Source organism: Zea mays, chromosome 5, assembly GCF_902167145.1.
Source record: "Zea mays cultivar B73 chromosome 5, Zm-B73-REFERENCE-NAM-5.0, whole genome shotgun sequence".
Classification (NCBI taxonomy): Eukaryota; Viridiplantae; Streptophyta; class Magnoliopsida; order Poales; family Poaceae; genus Zea; species Zea mays.
This window is the reverse complement of record NC_050100.1, coordinates 32,766,767-32,792,605: the sequence shown is the minus strand read 5'-3', so window position 1 is coordinate 32,792,605 and position 25,839 is coordinate 32,766,767. Positions and strand designations below refer to the sequence as shown.

The window sequence follows — 25,839 nt, the reverse complement described above, 5'->3', positions numbered from 1 at the left end:
CGGGGCTTGCCTTCCAAAGCAGTGGCAGGCAGGTCCTCTGGTGCTGGCTCTGGTGCTGGATCTGGGGCTACCTCCTGAGCAGCTCCTTGCTCCGGCACGAGGATGTACTCTCCGTCAGCAAGATTACAGTCTATCGAAATGCAATGAACATGTATGTCATGATTATGCATGATTTAAGAACATTAAGTTAAAGAAACTAAGTTAAGAATTAACTTAGGGTTTTCTCAGTTATGCGGGGCTTCTAGTGGTACATAGATAGACTTATTACTCTTTGGACTTAAGTTTTCCTTTAGGATAACATAGTGGATTTGTATTGCCTTGATACATTTGAGTGGACAGCAATAAAGTTTTTAGGGACAACCTTTATTCATATCTTTTATTTCTCTTCCCTTAATTTCCATTTAGGTTTTCTAGGGTAGGTTTGAACTACAACAGGGTTTTAATAATTTCCAAAAATTCTGTAAAAATTACAGTGGGTTGTCACTGGCTATTTTAGCTTGTTTTAAGAATTTGAGGCTTAAGGGATAAAAGTTAGGCCTTAAACAAAAATAACAAAAGTTAGGCAAAAAGGGGCACTTTACACTACACCTCCTAGTTAGGGGTAGGCTCTGTCCTAAAGGTTATTTTTGTTGGCATCCTATGGTAATGATAGGCCTCTGGGCTAAAAATCACAGAAAGCTAAGGGGTGGTTATTTAGTTATGCTTTTCTTAAGTTTCATGTCAAAAAGGCTCTTTCTGCTACATTACTATTTGAAAAATGTCAAACAGCAGATTTCATATTTTTCCTAAGTTCTTTCTAATAAAACAATAGTTATCCCAAGGGTGGGGGTGTTTTCACCTTGGGGTTATTTTTGTGGAGTTTTTCTAAGTTATCCTTGTTTTATTAATTTAAAAAAGATCTTAATTCTTTTACACTAAAACAGGGTATGATATATTTTTCTAGTGAACTACATTAACTAAGTATCTTAACAAAAATAGGGGTGCCCTCTGGTTCAATATGTGTGTCACTTTTCCTATTTTTCTTAAACTTTAAGCATATTTGGAATAAGGGGTTAAAACTAACTTAATGTAATGGACAGAGGGGTTTAACATTTTTAAACAGGTTAGTAGGTGAATATAAACTTCTCCAAATTTTCCTAACCTTAGTCAAATAGCCTAACTATTTTTCTTACTATTATTTAGCTTTTGGCCAAAGTTAATATTAAATCAGAACTTTTAAGTTTTCCACAGCACCAAGGGGTTTTATATTTTTCCTAAATAGGTTACATGATTTAGAGTCTGGCAAAATTGATTTGACCAAAATTGGATAAACCAAACAGAAGTTATGGGTTTTTAAAGTTTCTGTTTGAATTTAAATTAGGTTTTAATTAAGTTTTCCTGGAAAAACAGTTTGCGCCGAGGCCCCTGGGTTTAAAACAATTCAAACCTCGCAGATCTACCCTTAAGGCACTATTCACTTGAGTCTCTGACCTTTCACTTAACCCCCTGGGTTTCTCTCCCTCTCACCCGCAGTCCCTCCCTCAACCGAAACAGTAGCCGCGGAAAAAGAAAGGGCGGCGCGGCTTACCGGCGGCGAGGGAGTTCCGGCGAAGTGTAGGGTTGGCTCGGGGAGGGTCTGGCGATCACGTCGAGGTACGGCTCGTCGTCGGGGATGGCCGGAATCGCCCGGTCCACGTGAGCAGGCGGGCGAGCTCGCCGGCGGCGTGTGCTCCGGCCTATCCACGGCGGCATAGATCAATCCAAGGGCATAGGGAGCTTCGTGGAGGTCTAAGGAGTCTAACCGTGCAAGGAATCGAAGAGAGGTGCACGGTGTACCTCGGTCCACGGTTGCCGGCGGTCGGTTGAAGTCCGGTGACCTTGGGCCGGCCTCTCCGGTGAAGCAGAGCCCGATTCCTCGCTCGGGGAGCTTCACGGAGACGTGCACAGTCTTCTCCGGGGGCTGGACGGGGCTGGGAATGGCTGGGCTGGCCGGTCTACGGTGGCAGGGGCTCGGGTGGCCGCGGGCGCGTCGCGTATGGGCAAACGGCGGCGAACTGAGCTCCGGTGAGGCTTGAGTGCGTGCGGAGGGGTACGGCCAAGGCTCCTAGGCGTTTTATAGTCGCGGACGCGGACCAGGGCGCTGGCTCGGCTTGGGCGCGGCGCGGGCGCGGGCGCGGGCGTGCTCTGGCGCGGCAGACGGCGTCGAACACGTGGCGGTTTGTTTCTTCCAGTGTTCAAACGTCGCCAGAGGTCGCATACGTGCGAATCTTTGCAAAAGTCCGCCGCAGACCTCTTCCTGGCACCTAGGGCTGTCACTCAACTGTGAGACGCCGGGGCAGATACGGCCTAGGGAGGAAGATCTTCGGGTGCCAAAACAGGTGTGTCATACTGAGCATAACACGACAAAAGCCATGCCATGGCATGTCAAACGTCCGAGTCTCGAGCTCAACTTTTTCCAGTGGGTGCCCTAAGTGGTATTGCACATTTTTGGTATAGAACCCAAGTGGTTTTGGCGCCATTTTTGAAGTGAACACGGTTGATCTTTGATTTAGGGCTAAAAAGGGACTTAGAGGGAATTAGAGAGCTCTAGCTCTCTCTCCACTTGGAGATTTGAAATGGGGTTTCCCTAGGGGCCTTTCTGCAATAATTCCCCTCCCTAATTGATGGTTATAATGTTGCTTAGGGTTTGGGTAAAGATTACCCATGCTTGCACATTTGCTCACTCTCTTTCCCTTCTTATCCATGGTCATAGTTGCACACAATTAGGGTAATGCCTTTGGTCATTCCCAACTCTTGGTAAAACTTAGTTTCCAAAGCCCCTTATACTTTTGCTCCTTAAGTTCTTCCACATGTGATCATAGTCTTGAGTGCCAAGGTGTGCTCCAGTCATGGCAACACCTGGGGTGTTACACGCCAGAGTCAGAGCAGCGCCAGAAGGCGCACTGGACAGTCTACAGGACCTGTCCGGTGCACCACCGGACTGTCCGGTGGCCCAGAAGACAGAAGCTCCAACGGTCAGAATCCAACGGCTGGGTGACGTGGCAGGCGCACCAGACAGTGTCCGGTGGCGCACCGGACTGACCGGTGCGCCATGCGACAGCAGCCTTCACCAAACAGCTAGTTTGGTGGTTGGGGCTATAAATACCCCCAACCACCCACCATTCATTGCATCCAAGTTTTCAGACTTCCTACACATTACAAGAGCTATAGCATTCAATACAAGACACACCAAAGAGATCAAATCCTCTCCCAAGTCCAAAGATCATTCCCAATCAAATAGTGACTAGTGAGAGAGTGACTTGTGTTCGTTTGAGCTCTTGCGCTTGGATTGCTTCTTTTTCTCATTCTTTCTTGTGATCAACTCAATTGTAACCGAGGCAAGAGACATCAATTGTGTGGTGGTCCTTGCGGGGACTTAGTGTCCCGTTTGATTGAGAAGAGAAGCTCACTCGGTCTAAGTGACCGTTTGAGAGAGGGAAAGGGTTGAAAGAGACCCGGTCTTTGTGACCACCTCAATGGGGAGTAGGTTTGCAAGAACCGAACCTCCGTAAAACAAATCATCGTGTCTCACTCTTTATTTGCTCATGATTTGTTTTTCACCCTCTCTCTCGGACTCGTTCATATTTCTAACGCTAACCCGGCTTGTAGTTGTGCTTAAGTTTGTAAATTTCAGATTCGCCCTATTCACCCCCCTCTAGGCGACTTTCAATTGGTATCAGAGGCAGGTTCTTCATTAGAGCCTAACCGCTCGAAGTGATGTTGGGAGCATCCGCCAAAAGGGAGATCGAGACCAGCGACAAGTCCGCAAGCTCGGGGAGAACACACTCAAGGGAGTCCGCCCACAAGCACAAGGAGGAATCCTCTTCCTCCATCAAGTCCCAACGAAAGGGTGACAAGAAGAAAAAGATGAAGAAGGTGGTCTACTACGAGACCGACTCTTCGTCACCCTCCACCTCCGGCTCGAAATCGGCATCCACCACTTCTAAGCGCCATGAGCGTAAGAAGTATAGTAAGATGCCCCTTCACTATCCTCGCATTTCAAAACGCACTCCATTACTTTCCGTCCCATTAGGCAAACCACCTATGTTTGATGGTGAAGATTATTCTATGTGGAGTGATAAAATGAGGCATCACCTAACCTCACTCCACAAAAGTATATGGGATATTATTGAGTATGGAGCGCAGGTACCAAAGGAAGGAGACAAGGATTATGATTCAGAGGAGGTCGAACAAATCCAACACTTCAACTCCCAAGCCACCACTATACTCCTCGCCTCTCTATGTCGAGAGGAGTATAATAAGGTGCAAGGGTTGAAGAGCGCAAAGGAGATTTGGGATGTGCTCAAGACCGCGCACGAAGGAGACGAGGTGACTAAGATCACCAAGAGGGAGACGATCGAGGGGGAGCTCGGTCGTTTCATGCTTCACCAAGGGGAGGAGCCACAAGCGATGTACAACCGGCTCAAGACCTTGGTGAACCAAGTGCGCAACCTCGGGAGCACCAAATGGGATGACCATGAAATGGTCAAGGTTATTCTTAGATCACTCGTTTTCTTAAACCCTACGCAAGTTCAATTAATTCGTGGTGATCCTAGATACACACTAATGTCTCCCGAGGAAGTTATAGGCAAATTTGTGAGCTTTGAGTTGATGATCAAAGGCTCCAAGAAAATCATCGAGCAAGGCGCCTCCTCCACACCTGATGTGCAACCCGTGGCATTCAAGGCAACGGAGGAGAAGAAAGAAAACTCTACACCAAGTAGAGTCCCCATCGATGCCTCCAAGCTCGACAATGAGGAGATGGCGCTCATCATCAAGAGCTTCCGCCAAATCCTCAAGCAAAGGAGGGGGAAGGACTACAAGCCCCGCTCCAAGAAGGTTTGCTACAAATGTGGTAAGCCCGGTCATTTCATTGCTAAATGTCCATTATCTAGTGATAGTGACAGGGGCGACGACAAGAAGGGAAAGAGAAGAGAAAAGAAGAGATACTGTAAGAAGAAGGGCGGCGATGCCCATGTTTGTCGGGAGTGGGACTCCAACGAGAGCTCCACCGACTCCTCCTCCGATGAGGACGCCGCAAACATTACCGTCACCAAGGGCCTTCTCTTCCCCAACGTCGGCCACAAGTGCCTCATGGCAAAGGACGGCAAGAAGAAGGTAAAATCTAGATCCTCCACTAAGTATGCAACATCTAGTGATGAGGCTAATTCTAGTGATGATGAGGATGATTTATTGACACGTTTTGCCAACCTAAACATGCAACAAAAGGAGAAATTGAATGAATTAATTAGTGCTATTCATGATAAGGATGAACTCTTAGATAGTCAAGAGGACTTCCTAATTAAAGAAAATAAAAAGCATGTTAAAGTTAAAAATGCTTATGCTTTAGAGATAGAAAATGTGAAAATTTATCTAGTGAGCTAAGCACTTGCCATGATGTTATTTCCAACCTTAGAGATGAAAATGCCAAATTAAGTGCTAAGGTTGAGAAATCAAGTGTCCGTGATGATTCAATTGACAATCTTAGAAATAATAATGCTAGTTCGATTGCTAAGATTGAAAAATTGAATGTCTCTCTTGCTAGCCTTAGAAATGAAAATGAAAAATTAATTGCTAAGGCCAAGGAACTAAATGTTTGTAGTGTATCCATTTCTAATCTTAGACATGAAAATGCCATATTACATGCTAAGATTGTTGAATTAAATTCTTGCAAACCCTCTACATCTACCGTTGAGCATGTTACCATTTGCACTAGATGTAGAGACATTAACATTGATGTTATTCATGATCACATTGCTATGATTAAACAACAAAATGATCATATAGCAAAATTAGATGCTAAAATTGCCGAGCATGAACTAGAAAATGAGAAATTTAAATTTGCTCGTAGCATGCTCTATAGTGGGAGACGCCCTGGCATTAAGGATGGCATTGGCTTCCAACAGGGAGACAATGTCAAACTCAATGCCCCTCCTAAAAGATTGTCTAACTTTGTTAAGGGCAAGGCTCCCATGCCTCAGGATAACGAGGGTTACATTTTGTACCCTGCCGGTTATCCCGAGCACAAAATTAGGAGAATTCATTCTAGGAAGTCTCACTCTAGCCCCAATCATGCTTTTATGTATAAGAGTGAGACATCTAGTTCTAGGCAATCTACCCATGGTAAATTGCCTAAGAAGAAAACTCCTATTGCATCAAATGATCATAACATTTCATTTAAAACTTTTGATGCATCTTATGCTTTAACTAACAAATCTGGCAAAGTGGTTGCCAAATATGTTGGGGGCAAATACAAGGGGTCAAAAACCTGTGTTTGGGTACCCAAAGTTCTTGTATATAATGTCAAAGAACCCAAAACTGTTTGGGTACCTAAAATCAAGAACTAAATTTGTTTTGTAGGTTTATGTATCCGGGGTCTCAAGTTGGATCATCGATAGCGGGTGCACAAACCACATGACAGGGGAGAATATGTTCTCCTCCTATGAGAAAAACCAAGATCCCCAAAGAGCGATCACATTTGGGGATGGAAATCAAGGTTTGGTCAAAGGATTGGGTAAAATTGCTATATCTCCTGACCATTCTATTTCCAATGTTTTTCTTGTAGATTCTTTGGATTACAATTTGCTTTCTGTTTCTCAATTATGTAAAATGGGCTACAACTGTCTTTTTACGGATATAAGTGTTACTGTCTTTAGAAGAAGTGATGATTCAGTAGCATTTAAGGGAGTGTTAGAGGGTCAGCTATACTTGGTAGATTTTGATAGAGCTGAACTCGACACTTGCTTAATTGCTAAGACTAACATGGGTTGGCTCTGGCACCGCCGACTAGCTCATGTTGGGAAGAAGAATCTTCATAAGCTTCTAAAGGGAGAGCACATTTTGGGACTAACCAATGTTCATTTTGAGAAAGACAGGGTTTGTAGCGCATGTCAAGCAGGGAAGCAAGTTGGTATTCATCATCCACACAAGAACATTATGATGACCGACATGCCGCTTGAGCTACTTCACATGGACCTATTCGGCCTGATAGCTTACATAAGCATCGGCGGGAGTAAGTATTGTCTTGTAATTGTGGATGATTATTCTCGCTTCACTTGGGTGTTCTTTTTGCAGGAAAAATCACAAACCCAAGAGACTTTAAAGGGATTCTTGAGACGAGCTCAAAATGAGTTCGGCTGGAGGATCAAGAAAATAAGAAGCGACAACGGGACGGAGTTCAAGAACTCACAAATCGAAGGCTTCCTTGAGGAGGAGGGCATCAAGCATGAGTTCTCTTCTCCCTACACGCCACAACAAAATGGTGTAGTGGAGAGGAAGAATAGAACTCTATTGGACATGGCAAGGACCATGCTTGATGAGTACAAGACTTCAGATCGGTTTTGGGCCGAGGCGGTCAACACCGCTTGCTACACCATCAACCAGTTATATCTTCACCGAATCCTCAAGAAGACATCATATGAACTCCTCACCGGTAAAAAGCCCAATGTTTCATATTTTAGAGTCTTTGGTAGCAAATGCTTTATTCTTGTTAAAAGAGGTAGAAAAATCTAAATTTGCTCCTAAGGCTGTAGAAGGCTTTTTACTAGGATATGATTCAAACACAAGGGCATATAGAGTCTTTAACAAGTCCACTGGACTAGTTGAAGTTTCTTGTGACATTGTGTTTGATGAGACTAACGGCTCTCAAGTAGAGCAAGTTGATCTTGATGAACTAGATGATGAAGAGGCTCCGTGCATCGCGCTAAGGAACATGTCCATTGGGGATGTGTGTCCTAAGGAATCCGAAGAGCCTCCACAAGCACAAGATCAACCATCTGCCTCCATGCAAGCATCTCCACCAACTCAAGACGAGGATGAGGCTCAAGATGATGAAGGAGAAGATCAAGAAGATGAGCCACCTCAAGAAGACGGCAATGATCAAGGGGGAGATGTAAATGATCAAGACAAGGAAGATGAACAAGATCCAAGACCGCCACACCCAAGAGTCCACCAAGCAATCCAACGAGATCACCCCGTAAACACCATCCTCGGCGATATACATAAGGGGGTAACTACTCGATCTCGTGTTGCTCATTTTTGTGATCATTACTCTTTTGTTTCCTCTATTGAGCCACACAGGTTAGAGGAAGAACTTCTAGATTCGGATTGGGTGATGGCAATGCAAGAGGAGCTCAACAACTTTACAAGGAATGAGGTATGGCATTTAGTTCCACCTCCTAACCAAAATGTTGTAGGAACCAAGTGGGTCTTCCGCAACAAGCAAGATGAGCATGGTGTGGTGACAAGGAACAAAGGCCGACTTGTGGCCAAGGGATATTCACAAGTCGAAGGTTTGGATTTCGGTGAAACCTATGCACCCGTAGCTAGGCTTGAGTCAATTCGTATATTACTTGCCTATGCTACTTACCATGGCTTTAAGCTTTATCAAATGGACGTGAAAAGTGTCTTCCTCAATGGACCAATCAAGGAAGAGGTCTATGTTGAGCAACCTCCCGGCTTTGAAGGTAGTGAGTACCCTAACCATGTTTATAAACTCTCTAAGGCGCTTTATGGGCTCAAGCAAGGCCCAAGAGCATGGTATGAATGTCTAAGAGATTTTCTTATTACTAATGGCTTCAAAGTCGGAAAGGCCGATCCTACTCTCTTTACTAAAACACTTGAAAATGATTTGTTTGTATGCCAAATTTATGTTGATGATATCATATTTGGGTCTACTAATGAATCTACATGTGAAGAGTTTAGTAGGATCATGACTCAAAAATTCGAGATGTCTATGATGGGGGAGTTGAAGTATTTCTTAGGATTTCAAGTCAAGCAACTCCAAGAGGGCACCTTCATTAGCCAAACGAAGTACATTCAATACATACTCACCAAGTTTGGGATGAGGGATGCCAAGCCCATCAAGACACCCATGGGAACTAATGGGCATCTCGACCTCGACACGGGAGGTAAATCCGTAGATCAAAAGATATATCGGTCGATGATAGGTTCTTTACTCTATTTATGTGCATCTCGACCGGATATTATGCTTTTCGTATGCATGTGTGCAAGATTCCAAGTCGATCCTAAGGAATCTCACCTTAGGGCCATGAAACGAATCTTGAGATATTTAGTTTATACTCCTAAGTTTGGCCTTTGGTACCCTAGGGGTTCCACATTTTATTTAATTGGTTATTCCGATGCTGATTGGGTAGGGTGTAAAATTAATAGAAAGAGCACATCAGGGACTTGCCAGTTCTTGGGAAGATCTCTGGTGTCTTGGGCTTCAAAGAAGCAAAATTCCGTAGCTCTTTCTACCGCCGAAGCCGAGAATATTGTCGCAGGCCATTGTTGCGCGCAATTGCTTTGGATGAGGCAAACCCTTAGGGACTATGGTTACAAATTAACCAAAGTTCCTCTTCTATGTGATAATGAGAGTGCAATCCGCATGGCAGATAATCCCGTTGAACATAGCCGCACTAAACACATAGCCATTCGGTATCATTTCTTAAGGGATCACCAACAGAAGGGGGATATCGAGATTGCATATATTAACACCAAAGAACAATTAGCCATATCTTTACCAAGCCACTAGATGAACAAACATTTACCAAACTTAGGCATGAGCTAAATATTCTTGATTCTAGGAATTTCTTTTGATGTCTTGCACACATAGCTCATTGATATACCTTTGATCATATCTCTTTCATATGCTATGACTAATGTGTTTTCAAGTGCATTTTGTGCTAAGTCATAGATTGAAAGGGAATTGGAGTCTTCGGCGAAGACAAAGGCTTCCACTCCATTCCATCGAAATTACTCATCCTTCGCCGTCGCTCCGCACCGCTCTCCAACTTTGGTATTGAAAGGGAATTAGGCTTACACCTTTTTCCTAATTGATTTTGGTGGTTGAATTGCCCAACACAAATAATTGGACTAACTAGTTTGCTCTAGTCTATAAGTTTTACAGGTGCCAAAGGTTCACACCAAGCCAATAAAAAGACCAAAGATGGGTTCAAATAAAGAGAGCTAAAGACATCCCAAAAGGCACCCTGGTCTGGCGCACCGGACTGTCTGGTGTGCCACAGGACAGTGTCCGTGCACCACCGGACAGTGTCCGGTGCACCAGAGAACTCGACACTAAACTCGCTACCTTTGGGAAAATGGGAGGCCGCTCCGCTATAATTCACCGGACTGTCCGGTGAAGCACCAGACAGTGTCCGGTGTCACACCGGACTGTCCGGTGTGCCAGCGGAGCAACGGCTACTTCGCGCCAACGGTCGACTGCAACCACATTAAATGCGCTACAGTGCGCGCCAGAGTCAGAGCACGCGCGGAAGGGGCATCGGACAGTCTACAGGACCTGTCCGGTGCACCACCGGACAGCCCAGAGGCCCCACCAGTCAGAGCTCCAACGGTCAAAACCCAACGGCCGGCTGACGTGGCTGGCGCACCGGACTGTCTGGTGCGCCATGCGACAGACAGCCTCCCAACGACCACTTTTGGTGGTTGGGGCTATAAATACCCCAACCACCCCACATTCAATGGCATCCAAGTTTTCCAACTTCCTAAACCTTACAAGAGCTATAGCATTCAATACAAGACACACCAAAGAGATCAAAGCCTCTCCCAAGTCCTTAGTTCATTCCAAATCAAATAGTGACTTGTGAGAGAGTGACTTGTGTTCATTTGAGCTCTTGCGCTTGGATTGCTTCTTTTTCTCATTCTTTCTTGTGATCAACTCAATTGTAACCGAGCCAAGAGACACCAATTGTGTGGTGGTCCTTGCGAGGACTTTGTGTCCCGTTTGATTGAGAAGAGAAGCTCACTCGGTCTAAGTGACCGTTTGAGAGAGGGAAAGGGTTGAAAGAGACCCGGTCTTTGTGACCACCTCAACGGGGAGTAGGTTTGCAAGAACCGAACCTCGGTAAAACAAATCCTTGTGTCACACTCTTTATTTGCTTGCGATTTGTTTTTCACCCTCTCTCTCGGACTCGTACTTATTTCTAACGCTAACCCGGCTTGTAGTTGTGCTTAAGTTTATAAATTTCAGATTCGCCCTATTCACCCCCCCCTCTAGGCGACTTTCAATTGGTATTAGAGCCCGGTGCTTCATTAGAGCCTAACCGCTCGAAGTGATGTCGGGAGCATCCACCAAGAGGGAAATCAGGACCGGCGAGAAGCCCGCTACAAGCCATGGGAAGGCTCCATCCGGGGAGTCCGCCAACAAGGTGAAGGGATCCCCTTCACACGACAAGTCGCGTCGGAGCGGTGACAAGAAGAAGAAGATGAAGAAGGTGGTCTACTACGAGACCGACTCTTCGTCGCCATCCACCTTCGGCTCCGACATGCCGTCCATAACTTCTAAGCGCCATGAGCGCAAGAAGTTTAGTAAGATCCCCCTACGCTACCCTCGCATTTCCAAACGTACTCCATTACTTTCCGTCCCATTAGACAAACCACCTATGTTTGATGGTGAAGATTATAATATGTGGAGTGATAAAATGAGGCATCATCTAACCTCACTCCACACTAGCATTTGGGATGTTGTTGAGGTTGGAGTACAGGTACCATCACTGGGGGATGAAGACTATGATTTGGACGAGGTCGCCCAAATCCGACACTTCAACTCCCAAGCCACCACTATACTCCTCGCCTCTCTAAGTCCAGAGGAGTATAACAAGGTGCAAGGGTTAAAGAGCGCCAAGGAGATTTGGGATGTGCTCAAGACCGCGCACGAAGGAGATGAGGTGACCAAAATCACCAAGCGGGAGACGATCGAGGGGGAGCTCGGTCGGTTCCGACTCAACCAAGGCGAGGACCCTCAAGCCATGTACAACCGCTTGAAGACCTTGGTGAACCAAGTGCGCAACCTCGGGAGCACCAAATGGGATGACCATGAGATGGTCAAGGTTATTCTAAGATCCATCGTTTTCCTTAACCCTACGCAAGTTCAATTAATTCGAGGTGATCCTAGATACACGCTAATGTCTCCCGAGGAGGTCATAGGAAAATTTGTGAGCTTTGAGCTAATGGTCAAAGGCTCCAAAAAGATCATCGAGCAAGGCGACTCCTCCACGCCCGAAGCACAACCCGTTGCATTCAAAGCAACAGAGGAGAAGAAAGAAGATTCTACTCCAAGTAGAATCCCCATCGACGCCTCCAAGCTCGACAACGAGGAAATGGCGCTCATCATCAAGAGCTTCCACCAAATCCTCAAGCAAAGGAGGGGGAAGGATTACAAGCCCCGCTCCAAGAAAGTTTGTTACAAGTGTGGTAAGCCCGGTCATTTTATTGCAAAATGTCCACTATCTAGTGACAGTGACAGGGGCGACAACAAGAAGGGGAGAAGAAAGGAGAAGAAGAGATACTACAAGAAGAAGGGCGGCGATGCCCATGTTTGCCGGGAGTGGGACTCCGACGAGAGCTCCACCGACTCCTCCTCCGACGAGGACGCCGCAAACATCGCCGTCACCAAGGGTCTCCTCTTCCCCAACGTCGGCCACAAGTGTCTCATGGCAAAGGACGGCAAAAAGAAGAAGGTTAAATCTAAATCCTCCACTAAATATGCGACATCTAGCGATGAGGCTAATTCTAGTGATGATGAGGATAATTTGCGTACCCTTTTTGCCAACCTAAACATGCAACAAAAAGAAAAGTTAAATTAATTAGTGCTATTCATGAGAAGGATGAAATCTTGGACTCCCAAGAGGACATCCTAATTAAGGAAAACAAGAAGAATGTTAAGGTTAAAAATGCTTACGCTCTAGAAGTAGAAAAATGTGAAAAGCTATCTAGTGAGCTAAGCACCTGCCATGATATCATTGCCAACCTTAGAAATGAGAATGCTAGATTAATTGCTAAGGTTGATTCAAATGTTTGTGATGACTTAATTCCCAATCTTAGAGATGATAATGTTAATTTACTTGCTAAGATTGAAGAATTGAATGTCTCTCTTGCTAGCCTTAGAAATGATAATGAAAAATTAATTGCTAAGGCTAAAGATTTAGATGATTGCAATGTTACCATATCCAATCTTAGAAGTGAAAATGACATTTTACATGCTAAGATTGTTGAACTAAAAACTTGCAAACCCTCTACATCTATCGTTGAGCATGTTTCCATTTGTACTAGATGTAGAGATATTAATGTTGATGCTATCCATGATCACCTAGCCTTAATTAAGAAACAAAATGATCACATAGCTCAACTTAATGCTAAAATTAATGAGCATGACATAGAAAATGAAAATTTTAAATTTGCTAAAAGCATGCTCTATAGTGGGAGACGCCCTGGCATCAAGGATGGCATTGGCTTCCAAAAGAGAGACAATGTCAAACTTAATGCCCCTCCTAAAAGATTGTCTAATTTTGTTAAGGGCAAGGCTCCCATGCCTCAGGATAACGAGGGTTACATTTTGTACGCTGTCGGTTATCCCGAGCATAAGATTAGGAGAATTCACTCTAGGAAGTCTCACTCTGGCCCTAATCATGCTTTTATGTATAAGGGTGAGACATCTAGCTCTAGGCAATCAACCCATGCTAAATTGCCTAAGAAGAAAACTCCTATTGCATCAAATGATTCTAACATTTTATTTAAAACTTTTGATGCATCTTATGTTTTAACTAACAAATCCGGCAAGGTAGTTGCCAAGTATGTTGGGGGCAAGCATAAGGGGTCAAAGACTTGTGTTTGGGTACCCAAAGTTCTTGTATCTAATGTCAAAGGACCCAAAACCATTTGGGTACCTAAAATCAAGAACTAAATTTGTTTTGTAGGTTTATGCATCCGGGGGCTCAAGTTGGATCATCGATAGCGGGTGCACAAACCACATGACAGGGGAGAAGAAGATGTTCTCTTCCTACGAGAAAAACCAAAATCCCCAACGAGCTATCACATTCGGGGATGGAAATCAAGGTTAGGTCAAAGGATTGGGTAAAATTGCTATATCACCTGACCATTCCATTTCCAATGTTTTTCTTGTAGATTCTTTAGATTACAACTTGCTTTCAATTTCACAATTGTGTAAAATGGGCTACAACAGTCTTTTTACGGATGTAGGTGTTACTGTCTTTAGAAGAAGTGATGATTCAATAGCATTTAAGGGAGTGTTAGAGGGTCAGCTATACTTAGTAGATTTTGATAGAGCTGAACTCGACACTTGCTTAATTGCTAAGACTAACATGGGATGGCTCTGGCATCGCCGACTAGCACATGTTGGAATGAAGAATCTTCACAAGCTTCTAAAGGGAGAACACATTTTGGGACTAACAAATGTTCATTTTGAGAAAGACAGGGTTTGTAGCGCATGTCAGGTAGGGAAGCAAGTTGGTGTTCATCATCCACACAAGAACATCATTACGACTGACAGGCCACTCGAGCTCCTACACATGGATCTATTCGGCCCGATTGCTTACATAAGCATCGGCGGGAGTAAGTACTGTCTAGTTATTGTGGATGATTATTCTCGCTTCACTTGGGTGTTCTTTTTGCAGGAAAAATCTCATACCCAAGAGACCTTAAAAGGATTCTTGAGACGGGCTCAAAATGAGTTCGGCTTAAGGGTAAAAAAGATTAGAAGCGACAACGGGATGGAGTTCAAAAACTCTCAAATTGAAGGCTTCCTTGAGGAGGAGAGCATCAAGCTTGAGTTCTCTTATCCCTACACACCACAACAAAATGGTGTAGTGGAGAGGAAGAATCGAACTCTATTGGACATGGCAAGAACCATGCTTGATGAGTACAAGACTTCGGATCGGTTTTGGGCCAAGGCGGTCAACACCGCTTGCTACGCCATCAACCAGTTGTATCTGCATCGAATCCTCAAGAAGACATCATACGAACTCCTAACCGGTAAAAAGCCCAATGTTTCGTACTTCAGAGTCTTTGGTAGCTAATGCTTTATTCTAGTTAAAAGAGGTAGAAAATCCAAATTTGCTCCTAAGGCTGTAGAAGGCTTTTTACTAGGTTATGATTCAAACACAAGGGCGTATAGAGTCTTTAACAAGTCCTCTGGATTAGTTGAAGTCTCTTGTGACATTGTGTTTGATGAGACTAACGGCTCTCAAGTAGAGCAAGTTGATCTTGATGAATTAGATGATGAAGAGGCTTCGTGCGTCGCACTACGGAACATGTCCATTGGGGATGTGTGCCCTAAGGAATCCGAAGAGCCCATTCAAGCACAAGATCAACCATCTTCCTCCATGCAAGCATCTCCACCAACTCAAGATGAGGATGAGGCTCAAGACAATGAAGAAGAAGATCAAGAAGATGAGCTACCTCAAGAGGAGGGCAATTATCAAGGGGGAGATGCCCATGATCAAGACAAGGAAGATGAGCAAGTTCCAAGACCGCCACACCCAAGAGTCCACCAAGCAATACAATGAGATCACCCCGTGAACACCATCCTCGACGATATTCAAAAGGGGGTAACTACTAGATCTCGTGTTGCTCATTTTTGTGAACATTACTCTTTTGTTTCCTCTATTGAGCCACACAAGATAGAGGAAGCACTTCAAGATTCGGATTGGGTGGTGGCGATGCAAGAGGAGCTCAACAACTTCACTAGGAATGAGGTATGGCATTTAGTTCCACATCCTAACCAAAATGTTGTAGGAACCAAGTGGGTCTTCCGCAACAAGCAAGATGAGCATGGTGTGGTGACAAGGAACAAAGCCCTACTTGGGGCCAAGGGATATTCACAAGTCGAAGGTTTGGATTTTGGTGAAACTTATGCACCCATAGCTAGGCTAGAATCAATTCGCATTTTACTTGCCTATGCTACTTACCATGGCTTTAAGCTTTACCAAATGGACGCGATAAGTGCCTTCCTCAACGGACCAATCAACCAATCAAGGAAGAGGTCTATGTTGAGCAACCTCCCGGCTTTGAAGATAGTGAGTACCCTAACCATGTGTATAAACTCTCTAAGGCGTTCTATGGGCTCAAGCAAGCCCCAAGAGCATGGTATGAATGCCTAAGAGATTTTCTTATCACTAATGGCTTCAAAGTCAGAAAGGCCGATCCTACTTTATTTACTAAAACTCTTGCAAATGATTTGTTTGTATGCCAAATTTATGTTGATGATATTATATTTGGGTCTACTAACGAATCTACATGTGAGGAATTTAGTAGGATCATGACACAGAAATTCGAGATGACTATGATGGGGGAGTTGAAGTACTTCTTGGGATTTCAAGTGAAGCAACTCCAAGAGGGCACCTTCATTAGCCAAACGAAGTATATTCAAGACATTCTAAACAAGTTTAGGATGAAGGATGCCAAGCCCATCAAGACACCCATGGGAACTAATGGGCATCTCGACCTCGACACAGGAGGTAAATCCGTAGATCAAAAGGTATACCGGTCGATGATAGGTTCTTTACTCTATTTATGTGCTTCACGACCGGATATTATGCTTTCCGTATGCATGTGTGCAAGATTCCAAGCCGACCCTAAGGAAGCTCACCTTACGGCCGTAAAACGAATCTTGAGATATTTAGTTTATACTCCTAAGTTTGGCCTTTGGTACCCTAAGGGATCCACATTTGATTTAATTGGTTATTCGGATGCCGATTGGGCAGGGTGTAAAATTAATAGAAAGAGCACATCGGGGACTTGCCAGTTCTTGGGAAGGTCTCTGGTGTCTTGGGCTTCAAAGAAGCAAAATTCTGTAGCTCTTTCTACCGCCGAAGCCGAGTATATTGCCGCAGGCCATTGTTGCGCGCAATTTCTTTGGATGAGGCAAACCCTCAGGGACTATGGTTACAAATTAACCAAAGTTCCTCTTTTATGTGATAATGAGAGTGCAATCCGCATGGCGGATAATCCTGTTGAACATAGCCGCAGTAAACACATAGCCATTCAGTATCATTTTTTAAGGGATCACCAACAAAAGGGGGATATCGAGATTGCATATATTAACACTAAGGATCAATTAGCCGATATCTTTACCAAGCCACTAGATGAACAAACATTTAACAAACTTAGGCATGAGCTAAATATTCTTGATTCTCGGAATTTCTTTTGATGTTTTGCACACATAGCTCATTATTATACCTTTGATCATATCTCTTTTATATGCTATGACTAATGTGTTTTCATGTCTATTTCAAACCAAGTCATAGATTGAAAGGGAAACAGAGTCTTCGGCGAAGACAAAGGCTTCCACTCTACTCCATCAAAATTACTCATCCTTCGTCGTCGCTCCGCGCCGCTCTCTGTCTTTGGTATAATCTTCACTCATATGTTGTTTACCAAAAGGGAAGAAAGTAGTTATAAAAGGGCTTATATTTCACTCAAGTATCCGTTTTTGGTGATTCATGCCAAAGGGGGAGAAAGTATTAGCCCAAAGCAAAAGGACAGCACCATCACCTAATTTTAAACATTGATGTATTCAAATTGATATCTTATTGTTTTCAAAAGGGGGAGAAAGTACTAGTATCTTCAAAATTTGTAAAACCCTCTTGAACACTAAGAGGAGAATTTCATTAAGGGGGAGTTTTGTTTAGTCAAAGGAAAAGCATTTGAAACAGGGGGAGAAAATTCAAATCTTGAAAATGCTTTTCAAAATCTTATTCATTTACCTTTGACTATTTGCAAAAGGATTTACAAAAGAATTTGCAAAAACAAAACATGTGGTGCAAGCGTGGTCCAAAATGTTAAAAATAAAGAAACAATACATGCATATCTTATGAGAATTTATTGGTTCAATTCTTAGTAACCTTTGCACTTACATTCTGCAAACTAGTTCAATTATGCACTTCTATATTTGCTTTGGCTTGTGTTGGCATCAATCACCAAAAAGGGGGAGATTGAAAGGGAATTAGGCTTACACCTTTTTCCTAATTGATTTTGGTGGTTGAATTGCCCAACACAAATAATTGGACTAACTAGTTTGCTCTAGTCTATAAGTTTTACAGGTGCCAAAGGTTCACACCAAGCCAATAAAAAGACCAAAGATGGGTTCAAATAAAGAGAGCTAAAGACATCCCAAAAGGCATCCTGGTCTGGCGCACCGGACAGTGTCCAGTGCACCAGGGAACTCGACACTGAACTCGCTACCTTCGGGAAAATGGGAGGCCGCTCCACTATAATTCACCGGACTGTCCGGTGAAGCATCGGACAGTCCGATGTGCCAGCGGAGCAACGACTACTTCGTGCCAACGGTCGACTGCAACCACATTAAATGCGCTACAGTGCGCGCCAGAGTCAGAGCACGCGCAGAAGGGGCACCGGACAGTCTACAGGACCTGTCCGGTGCACCACCGGACAGCCTAGAGGCCCCACCAGTCAGAGCTCCAACGGTCAGAACCCAACGGCCGGCTGACGTGGCTGGCGCACCGGACAGTGTCCGGTGGCGCATCGGACTGTCCGGTGCGCCATACGACAGGCAGCCTCCCAACGGCCACTTTTGGTGGTTGGAGCTATAAATACCCCAACCACCCCACATTCAATGGCATCCAAGTTTTCCAACTTCCTACACCTTACAAGAGCTATAGCATTCAATATAAGGCACACCAAAGAGATCAAAGCCTCTCCCAAGTCCTTAGTTCATTCCAAATCAAATAGTGACTTGTGAGAGAGTGACTTGTGTTCATTTGAGCTCTTGCACTTGGATTGCTTCTTTTTCTCATTCTTTCTTGTGATCAACTCAATTGTAACTGAGGCAAGAGACACCAATTGTGTGGTGGTCCTTGCGGGGACTTTGTGCCCCGTTTGATTGAGAAGAGAAGCTCACTCAGTCTAAGTGACCGTTTGAGAGAGGGAAAGGGTTGAAAGAGACCCGGTCTTTGTGACCACCTCAATGGGGAGTAGGTTTGCAAGAACCAAACCTCGGTAAAACAAATCCTTGTGTCACACTCTTTATTTGCTTGCGATTTGTTTTTCACCCTCTCTCTCAGACTCGTTCTTATTTCTAACGCTAACCCGGCTTGTAGTTGTGCTTAAGTTTATAAATTTCAGATTCACCCTATTCACCCCCCTCTAGGCGACTTTCAGGTATAATCTTCCCTCATATGTTATTTATCATAGGGAGAGAAAGTAGTAAAGGGCTTATATTTCACTCAAGTATCCGTTTTTGGCGATTCATGCCAAAGGGGGAGAGAGTATTAGCCCAAAGCAAAAGGACCGCACCACCACCAATTTCAAAAATTTGAGTTTAGAAAAGATCTTTCAATTTGGTATCTTATTTTTTGATAGAATTTCAAATTGACACAACCCTTTCAAAACAAATATCTAAAACCCTCTTGAACATTAAGAGGAGGATTTTATTGAGGGGGAGTTTTGTTTAGTCAAAGGAAAAAGCATTTGAGACAGGGGGAGAAAATTTCAAATCTCGAAAATGCTTCTCAAAATCTTATTCATTTACCTTTGACTATTTGCAAAAGGACTTTGAAAAGAATTTACAAATGAATTTGCAAAAACAAAACATGTGGTGCAAGCGTGGTCCAAAAATTTTAATATGAAGAAATCAATCCATACATATCTTATGAGAATACATATTGGTTCAATTCTAAGTAACCTTTGCACTTACATTATGCAAACTAGTTCAATTATGCACTTCTATATTTGCTTTGGTTTGTGTTGGCATCAATCACCAAAAAGGGGGAGATTGAAAGGGAAATAGGCTTACATCTTTTCCTTAATTGATTTTGGTGGTTGAATTGCCCAACACAAATAATTGGACTAACTAGTTTGCTCTAGATTATGAGTTCTACAAGTGCCCAAGGTTCACAACAAACCAATAAAAAGACCGAGAAAGGATTCAAATATAGAGAGCTAAAGTCAGCCGAAGTGTGCCCTGGTTTGGCGCACCGGACTGTCCGGTGTGTGCCACCGGATAGTGTCCGGTGCACCAGGGACTCTAACTCCGAACTGCTCACCTTCGGAAATTCTGGGAGCCTCTCCGCTATAATTCACCGGACTGTCCGGTGGTGCACCGGACTGTCCGGTGTGCCAGCGGAGCAACGACTACTTCGCGCCAACGGTCGTCTGTAGAAGGCATTAAATGCGCTACAGTGCGCGCCAGAGTCAGAGCAGCGCCAGAAGGCGCACCGGACAGTCTACAGGACCTGTCCGGTGCACCACCGGACTGTCCGGTGGTCCAGAAGACAGAAGCTCCAACGGTCAGAATCCAACGGCTGGGTGACGTGGCAGGCGCACCGGACAGTGTCTGGTGGCGCACCGGACTGTTCGGTGCGCCATGCGACAGCAGCCTTCACCAAATGGCTAGTTTGGTGGTTGGGGCTATAAATACCCCCAACCACCCACCATTCATTGCATCTAAGTTTTCAGACTTCCTACACCTTACAAGAGCTATAGCATTCAATACAAGACACACCAAAGAGATCAAATCCTCTCCCAAGTCTAAAGATCATTCCCAATCAAATAGTGACTAGTGAGAGAGTGACTTGTGTTCGTTTGAGCTCTTGCACTTGGATTGCTTCTTTTTCTCATTCTTTCTTGTGATCAACTCAATTGTAACCGAGGCAAGAGACACCAATTGTGTGGTGGTCCTTGCGGGGACTTAGTGTCCCGTTTAATTGAGAAGAGAAGCTCACTCGGTCTAAGTGACCGTTTGAGAGAGGGAAAGGGTTGAAAGAGACCCGGTCTTTGTGACCACCTCAACGGGGAGTAGGTTTGCAAGAACCGAACCTCCGTAAAACAAATCATCGTGTCTCACTCTTTATTTGCTCACGATTTGTTTTTCACCCTCTCTCTTGGACTCGTTCATATTTCTAACGCTAACCCGGCTTGTAGTTGTGCTTAAGTTTGTAAATTTCAAATTCGCCCTATTCACCCCCCCCTCTAAGCGACTTTCAAATAACCCGTTGATTACCGTAGGTGCTTTGCAAAGTGCTTAGATTAGTTAGACTGCATTAGTGCTTGCTCTATGTGAATCCTAGTTAGTTGAGTGAGTTTAGAAAAACCCACAAAACCCTGGATCTTGCATGAGCCATTGTAATTGTATCGAGTGGGGTGAGAGTCTTGCGAGACTGTATCAACCACGTTTGTGATACACCCACCACCGTGTGCCGGAGGGAACGAGGCTCGTGGCGTTTTGGCCGAAAGCTCGATAGTGAAGACATCGGGGAGCGTCCAAGAGCACCACTTGCACGTGGAGAAGGCCCACGGCTCTCTACGAAGTTACTCATCCGTGGTGCTTAGCCCTCACATGGGCTACCCTTTGTGTACAGGCACCAATGAGGATTAGTCAGGACCTTGCACGGTTCAGGATACCTCGGTAAAAATACAGGCGTCGTCCACGGGAGTTTGCATCTCTACCTTTACTCTTTAGCTTAAGTATTTACATTCGAGTACTAAAGTTTCAATATCTCTATTCCTAGTTAGAATTGTTAGGATTGGAACTTAGGTTACAAAACTCCTTTTGAGGTAGAGATAGCAACACTAAGACAAAACCTAGATCGCACATTCTAGTTTACATTTTTACATAGGTTCTGTTGTAGGGATTTATTTGTGTCCTAGATTAGCGAAGTTTTTATAAATCCTAATTCACCCCTCTTAGTCATCTGTGTTCCTTTTAATTGGTGTCAGAGCCTGGTTTGGCTCATTTGGAACATTTTAGCTTCACAGCTAATGGAGTCGACGCTTTTTAGAGAAAGGAGATGGATACCCATAGGCCACCACACGTCGACGACACTAATTTCCCTTATTATAGTGCTAGAATGACTTGTTACCCAGAAGTAGTTGATCTAGGTGTTTGGAGAGTCACTCGCGATGGGATGAAACTACCTAAGAATCTCAAAAAGCTCATCGCGACTGACGAGAACGAAATTCATTTAAATTCTAGAGCTAAATATTTCTTGTATGAATCTCTTAGCATAGATATTTTCAATCAAGTATTTACTTTGAAAACTGTTAATGAGATTTGGCTTAAATTACATGAGCTCCATGACGGCACATCGAATGTTCGTGTGCAAAAACTATGTCGAGTCTTAAATGAATATAATTCTTTTCAAATGAAAGAAAATGAGCTTGTTAAAGATATGTATTCTCATTGGAATTTAATTATCAAAGAGCTCAATTCTATTGGGATTAACAAGCTAGGTGATGCAGACATTGTGAGGAAGATCATCTCCATTCTACCTCAACAAAAATATGGGAGCATCATCACCATACTTCGCAACTTTGAGGACTTGAGTCAAATGACCCCGACACTTGTGATCCGAAAAATCATGGCATTTGAGATGTCACGAAAGATGGGTCAAGAGTAGGCCACTTCATCAATGCTATATGCGCTTGCATGTGATGAAAAGAAGAAAGGCAAGAAAAGGCTCCTAGATCAAGTTCCTCAAGTGAAGAAGAAGAGGAATATGAAGAAGATGAAGATGATGATGAAGAAGATGATCAGACCTCTACATCTTCTCACTCCTCACTTTATTGTTTGGTTTGTGGAATGAAATGAGTTGATCCATCACCATTTGATTCCTTGTAGGCTAATAATTAGGAATACTGCTAGTAAAATGTCTCCCGGGCAGAGAAAGAGCCGAGCGACGGTGGAGGATGTGTGCGTGCATGAGGATGCATGAGGGCGTGGGTGAGGGATGGATGATCTGGATGTCCTTGATCGTTAGATGTGAATGAGTGAGAGAAAGAATTAGGGATAAGATATCTGGGTAGTTCAATATGATGGAGGGGGATTTCTTATGTGTACAAAACCGGCTGCACGAAATAAAACACATCTCAGCGGGGGTCATTTGTTAGGTGGATCTAGATTAATTTGAACTGGTGCTCCATTTAGAGGTATAGATGAGGAATGAGTTCATTCCACCAAATTTGTGGAACGAACACATCATCCACCACCTCATCTATAATGAATTGATTATTCAAACCCAAACACATTTATTTGTCTGGACGGATAGCTATTTCTAATTAATTTTGTATTTGATCTACCCCTTAATAAAATATCTCTTTTTTCATATGTACAAGTTCAACCTCAAGTTGGTGTTCTTCATTTTCTACTTTCTACATATTGGTGATCTGCGTTTGTTTTCAATGAGAAACAGTAAGACAAGCTAGGTCTATAGGGGAGGACACATCTGTCGAAAGGACCTTATTTTAATTTCCTCTTATGTTAGATCGTGTTCAGCAGTTATAGTCATCTAAAACATTGTTTTGCATTGTATATTGTACTGTTTGCAGAGTGAAGTTTGAATATAGAGATGTGGATGAGTATGTTGTTTGAAATAGCTAGCCTTATTAACCCTTGAGGGCTGGTTTGGTAATAAAGTAATTGTAGAGGATCTATTTATAGTAGGAGAAAATCATTTTCTTCCATAAGAATCCGCTCCAATTCTCATGTCACCAAACTAGCTCTAATGGGTTCCATAAGTATAATATAAGCACACATGATGGTCCTATGTCTTGGGAACCCTTTGTACATATGTTTGTACATATGTTTGTGCTATATGTAAATTAAAGAGTAACATATGTTTGTACATATGTTACTGCTTTAAAACTGAAAAAGGAAAAGATTAGGTAAATCCCCTTGTTCGGTTAGCCTAAAATTGAATAAAAAAAGATTAGGTGTATTGAGAAGATTAAATTCCTTGCAACAAGTCAAAAAATCTTCCAATACAATACCCGCCAATCCTTTTTTTTTGGGTGAATGAAGCTAGGATGATTAACCTCCGAAGGGGAAAATATCCTATACAATCACTTATCCTGGTGCAAGCATGCAATTAAGCGGTCTGGTGCATTCGATCTAGATCTAATGATGACTGTTATTTTATATTTAACCCCTTCCACCTAAAACATAGTACCTATTTTACTTTTAACCTCTTCCATATGAAACCGTTAGATCTATATTGGATGCTCTGGATAGTTTGATTGCACGCTTGCACCAAAATGAGTGATTGCACCGGATATGTCCTCCCGACGAAGAAGCTAGCTGACTAGCTAAGCTCACCTCGTAAAAGAAGTCATCGAGTGCATCCTCGGCTTCGAAGGCGACGTCGCGCGTCTGGCGCACCCACACGCGGGTGAGCTGGTCGGTGCCGGCCCGGCGCTTCCTGTCGGCGTCGCGGACGAAGGCCTGCAGCCACTCGAGGCGGTCGCGAAGCTGCGCCATGTTGTCGCCCACCTCAAGCAGTATGGTCGCCTCGTTCGTCTCGCTAGCTCCCCGAGCTTGGACAGAACCACTGAGATCGCCGTACGTCTCCGCCATGGCGCGCGGCACCCTCTCTCTTTGCTAGCTAGTGTGTGGTGTATGCTGTTAGGTCCGGCCGGCCGGTGCTCTCCGGCCAGCCACAGGCCCACAGCCAGCTCCTCTCCTCAACGGTGAATTAGTGGTGAGGTGCACGGCGGCGCGGGCGCGCGGCACCTGTATATAGCTAGCCACTACGTTATCACGTACTTTCTCCATTTCGTTTTAGTTATCGCTTGATAGTGCAAAATTAAACTATTCAGCGACAACTAAAAGGAAACGGAGTACTTCACCTGCCCCGATGAACTACCCTAGGTAGCAACTGGAGCTTAGTATTTTTCTTCCTCCCAATTGCATATATGTTAAGGTCACATTGTTTGGAGTGCCCATATGCATGCCAGCAGTGATTGATGATTGTTTAGTGCTACGGACGGATGCCGCTACTATTTTACTGAAGTGATAGCCTAAACATATTGCTAGCTAAGGGACAAGTTCAACACAGGCGCATATATATGAGCTGTAAACTGAACCCTCAACCTAAATGCATGAAAGTGCAGCAGATTATTATGCCTGAGAGCTGCATGGAGAAGCAGATCGAGGCAAATAATTAATTGAGGTGCTTGCGCAGCAACGCCGCAGGATTAACAGGAAGACTTTGGCTTATTATTGGCTTCCTCCCTGCGCCCTAGATTATGCCAAGAACACGGCGTCTGCGCCTAGCGGAACAGTCCAAGCCTCCGAGGTTAGAGACGCCGGCCGTTGCCTTTCTTTATTTCATTTGGATGCCCCATATGTATTGCTGCGGCTGATTTGTCATCACAACGAACAATATAAATACTAATAGAGTACGGGTGCTCCATCACGTATCATACTGCTCATCTTCTTCGGCCGGTGTACCTAACGCAGTATATATTATGTTGGAAATAACATCAATTTATTAGTGATGAACAACAACATGTTTTATAAATGTATAACTCACTAGCATTTCACAATCTAGTGCTAGTGATTGAAGACAGAGACGGATCCAAAGGGGGCAAAGTGGGTCCTGGCATGCCGACGGCTATTTTCGTCGAACTTATTTTCGGCCCGACGAAAATAGGCTATTTTCGTCGGTTTACACTTATTTTCGTGGGTTTTTGGCCCACAAAAATTTAGGCGTTTCCTGTAGTGGGCCCCCTCAATTTTGTACACCATTTTATACCTAATGATTATTTAGTGTTAAGCGTAAAAAAATCAAAGTTTTAGATATTATAAAGTCTTGTTCTAAACCTCTAAAACTAATAGCTAGTGACTAAAATTAGCTGAGAGGTTTAGAATAGATCAACTAATTGTTAGCTATACCCCTCAAATAAATATTAGTTGTTAGATGCTCCAACCCAGCTAAATTCAGTTAACAGTTAGCTCTAGAGGTTTAGAACATGCCCTAAAACAACCCTGTCATGAGCCTCCTCGTTGGATCCTCTCGATCCAGTCCTTGCATATACCAGTTTGACTCTAATCTTCCCGACACCACATAAATCAGTTTGCTCGCTGCCCCGTTTCTGTCGCCGACCCATTTCCGATGCGACGCCGCCCGACTCCGCCCCTTCCTAGCGCCTCCATCCTTTGCTCCTTTTTCATCATGACACTGATCCGCCTGACAAGCTAGATCTCACTCGTGGCAACGATATGACCTGTCTCCGGCGTTCGGTGGGCTTGGCGAACCAGCAAGCCAT

The 25,839-nt window shown here is 44.0% G+C and overlaps 1 protein-coding gene across 1 annotated transcript; it reads right to left on the bottom strand.

The window, feature by feature from the left end:
- LOC109939662 (disease resistance protein PIK6-NP-like) lies at positions 1–24,308 on the bottom strand. Its single transcript, XM_035958988.1, has 2 exons — positions 23,888–24,308; positions 1–130 (listed from the first exon to the last, which is right to left on the bottom strand). Exons 1-2 carry the CDS (start codon positions 24,143–24,145, stop codon positions 68–70), a joined length of 321 nt encoding a protein of 106 aa, XP_035814881.1. The 5' UTR covers positions 24,146–24,308; the 3' UTR covers positions 1–67.
- Between the last annotated feature and the right edge of the window lie 1,531 nt (positions 24,309–25,839).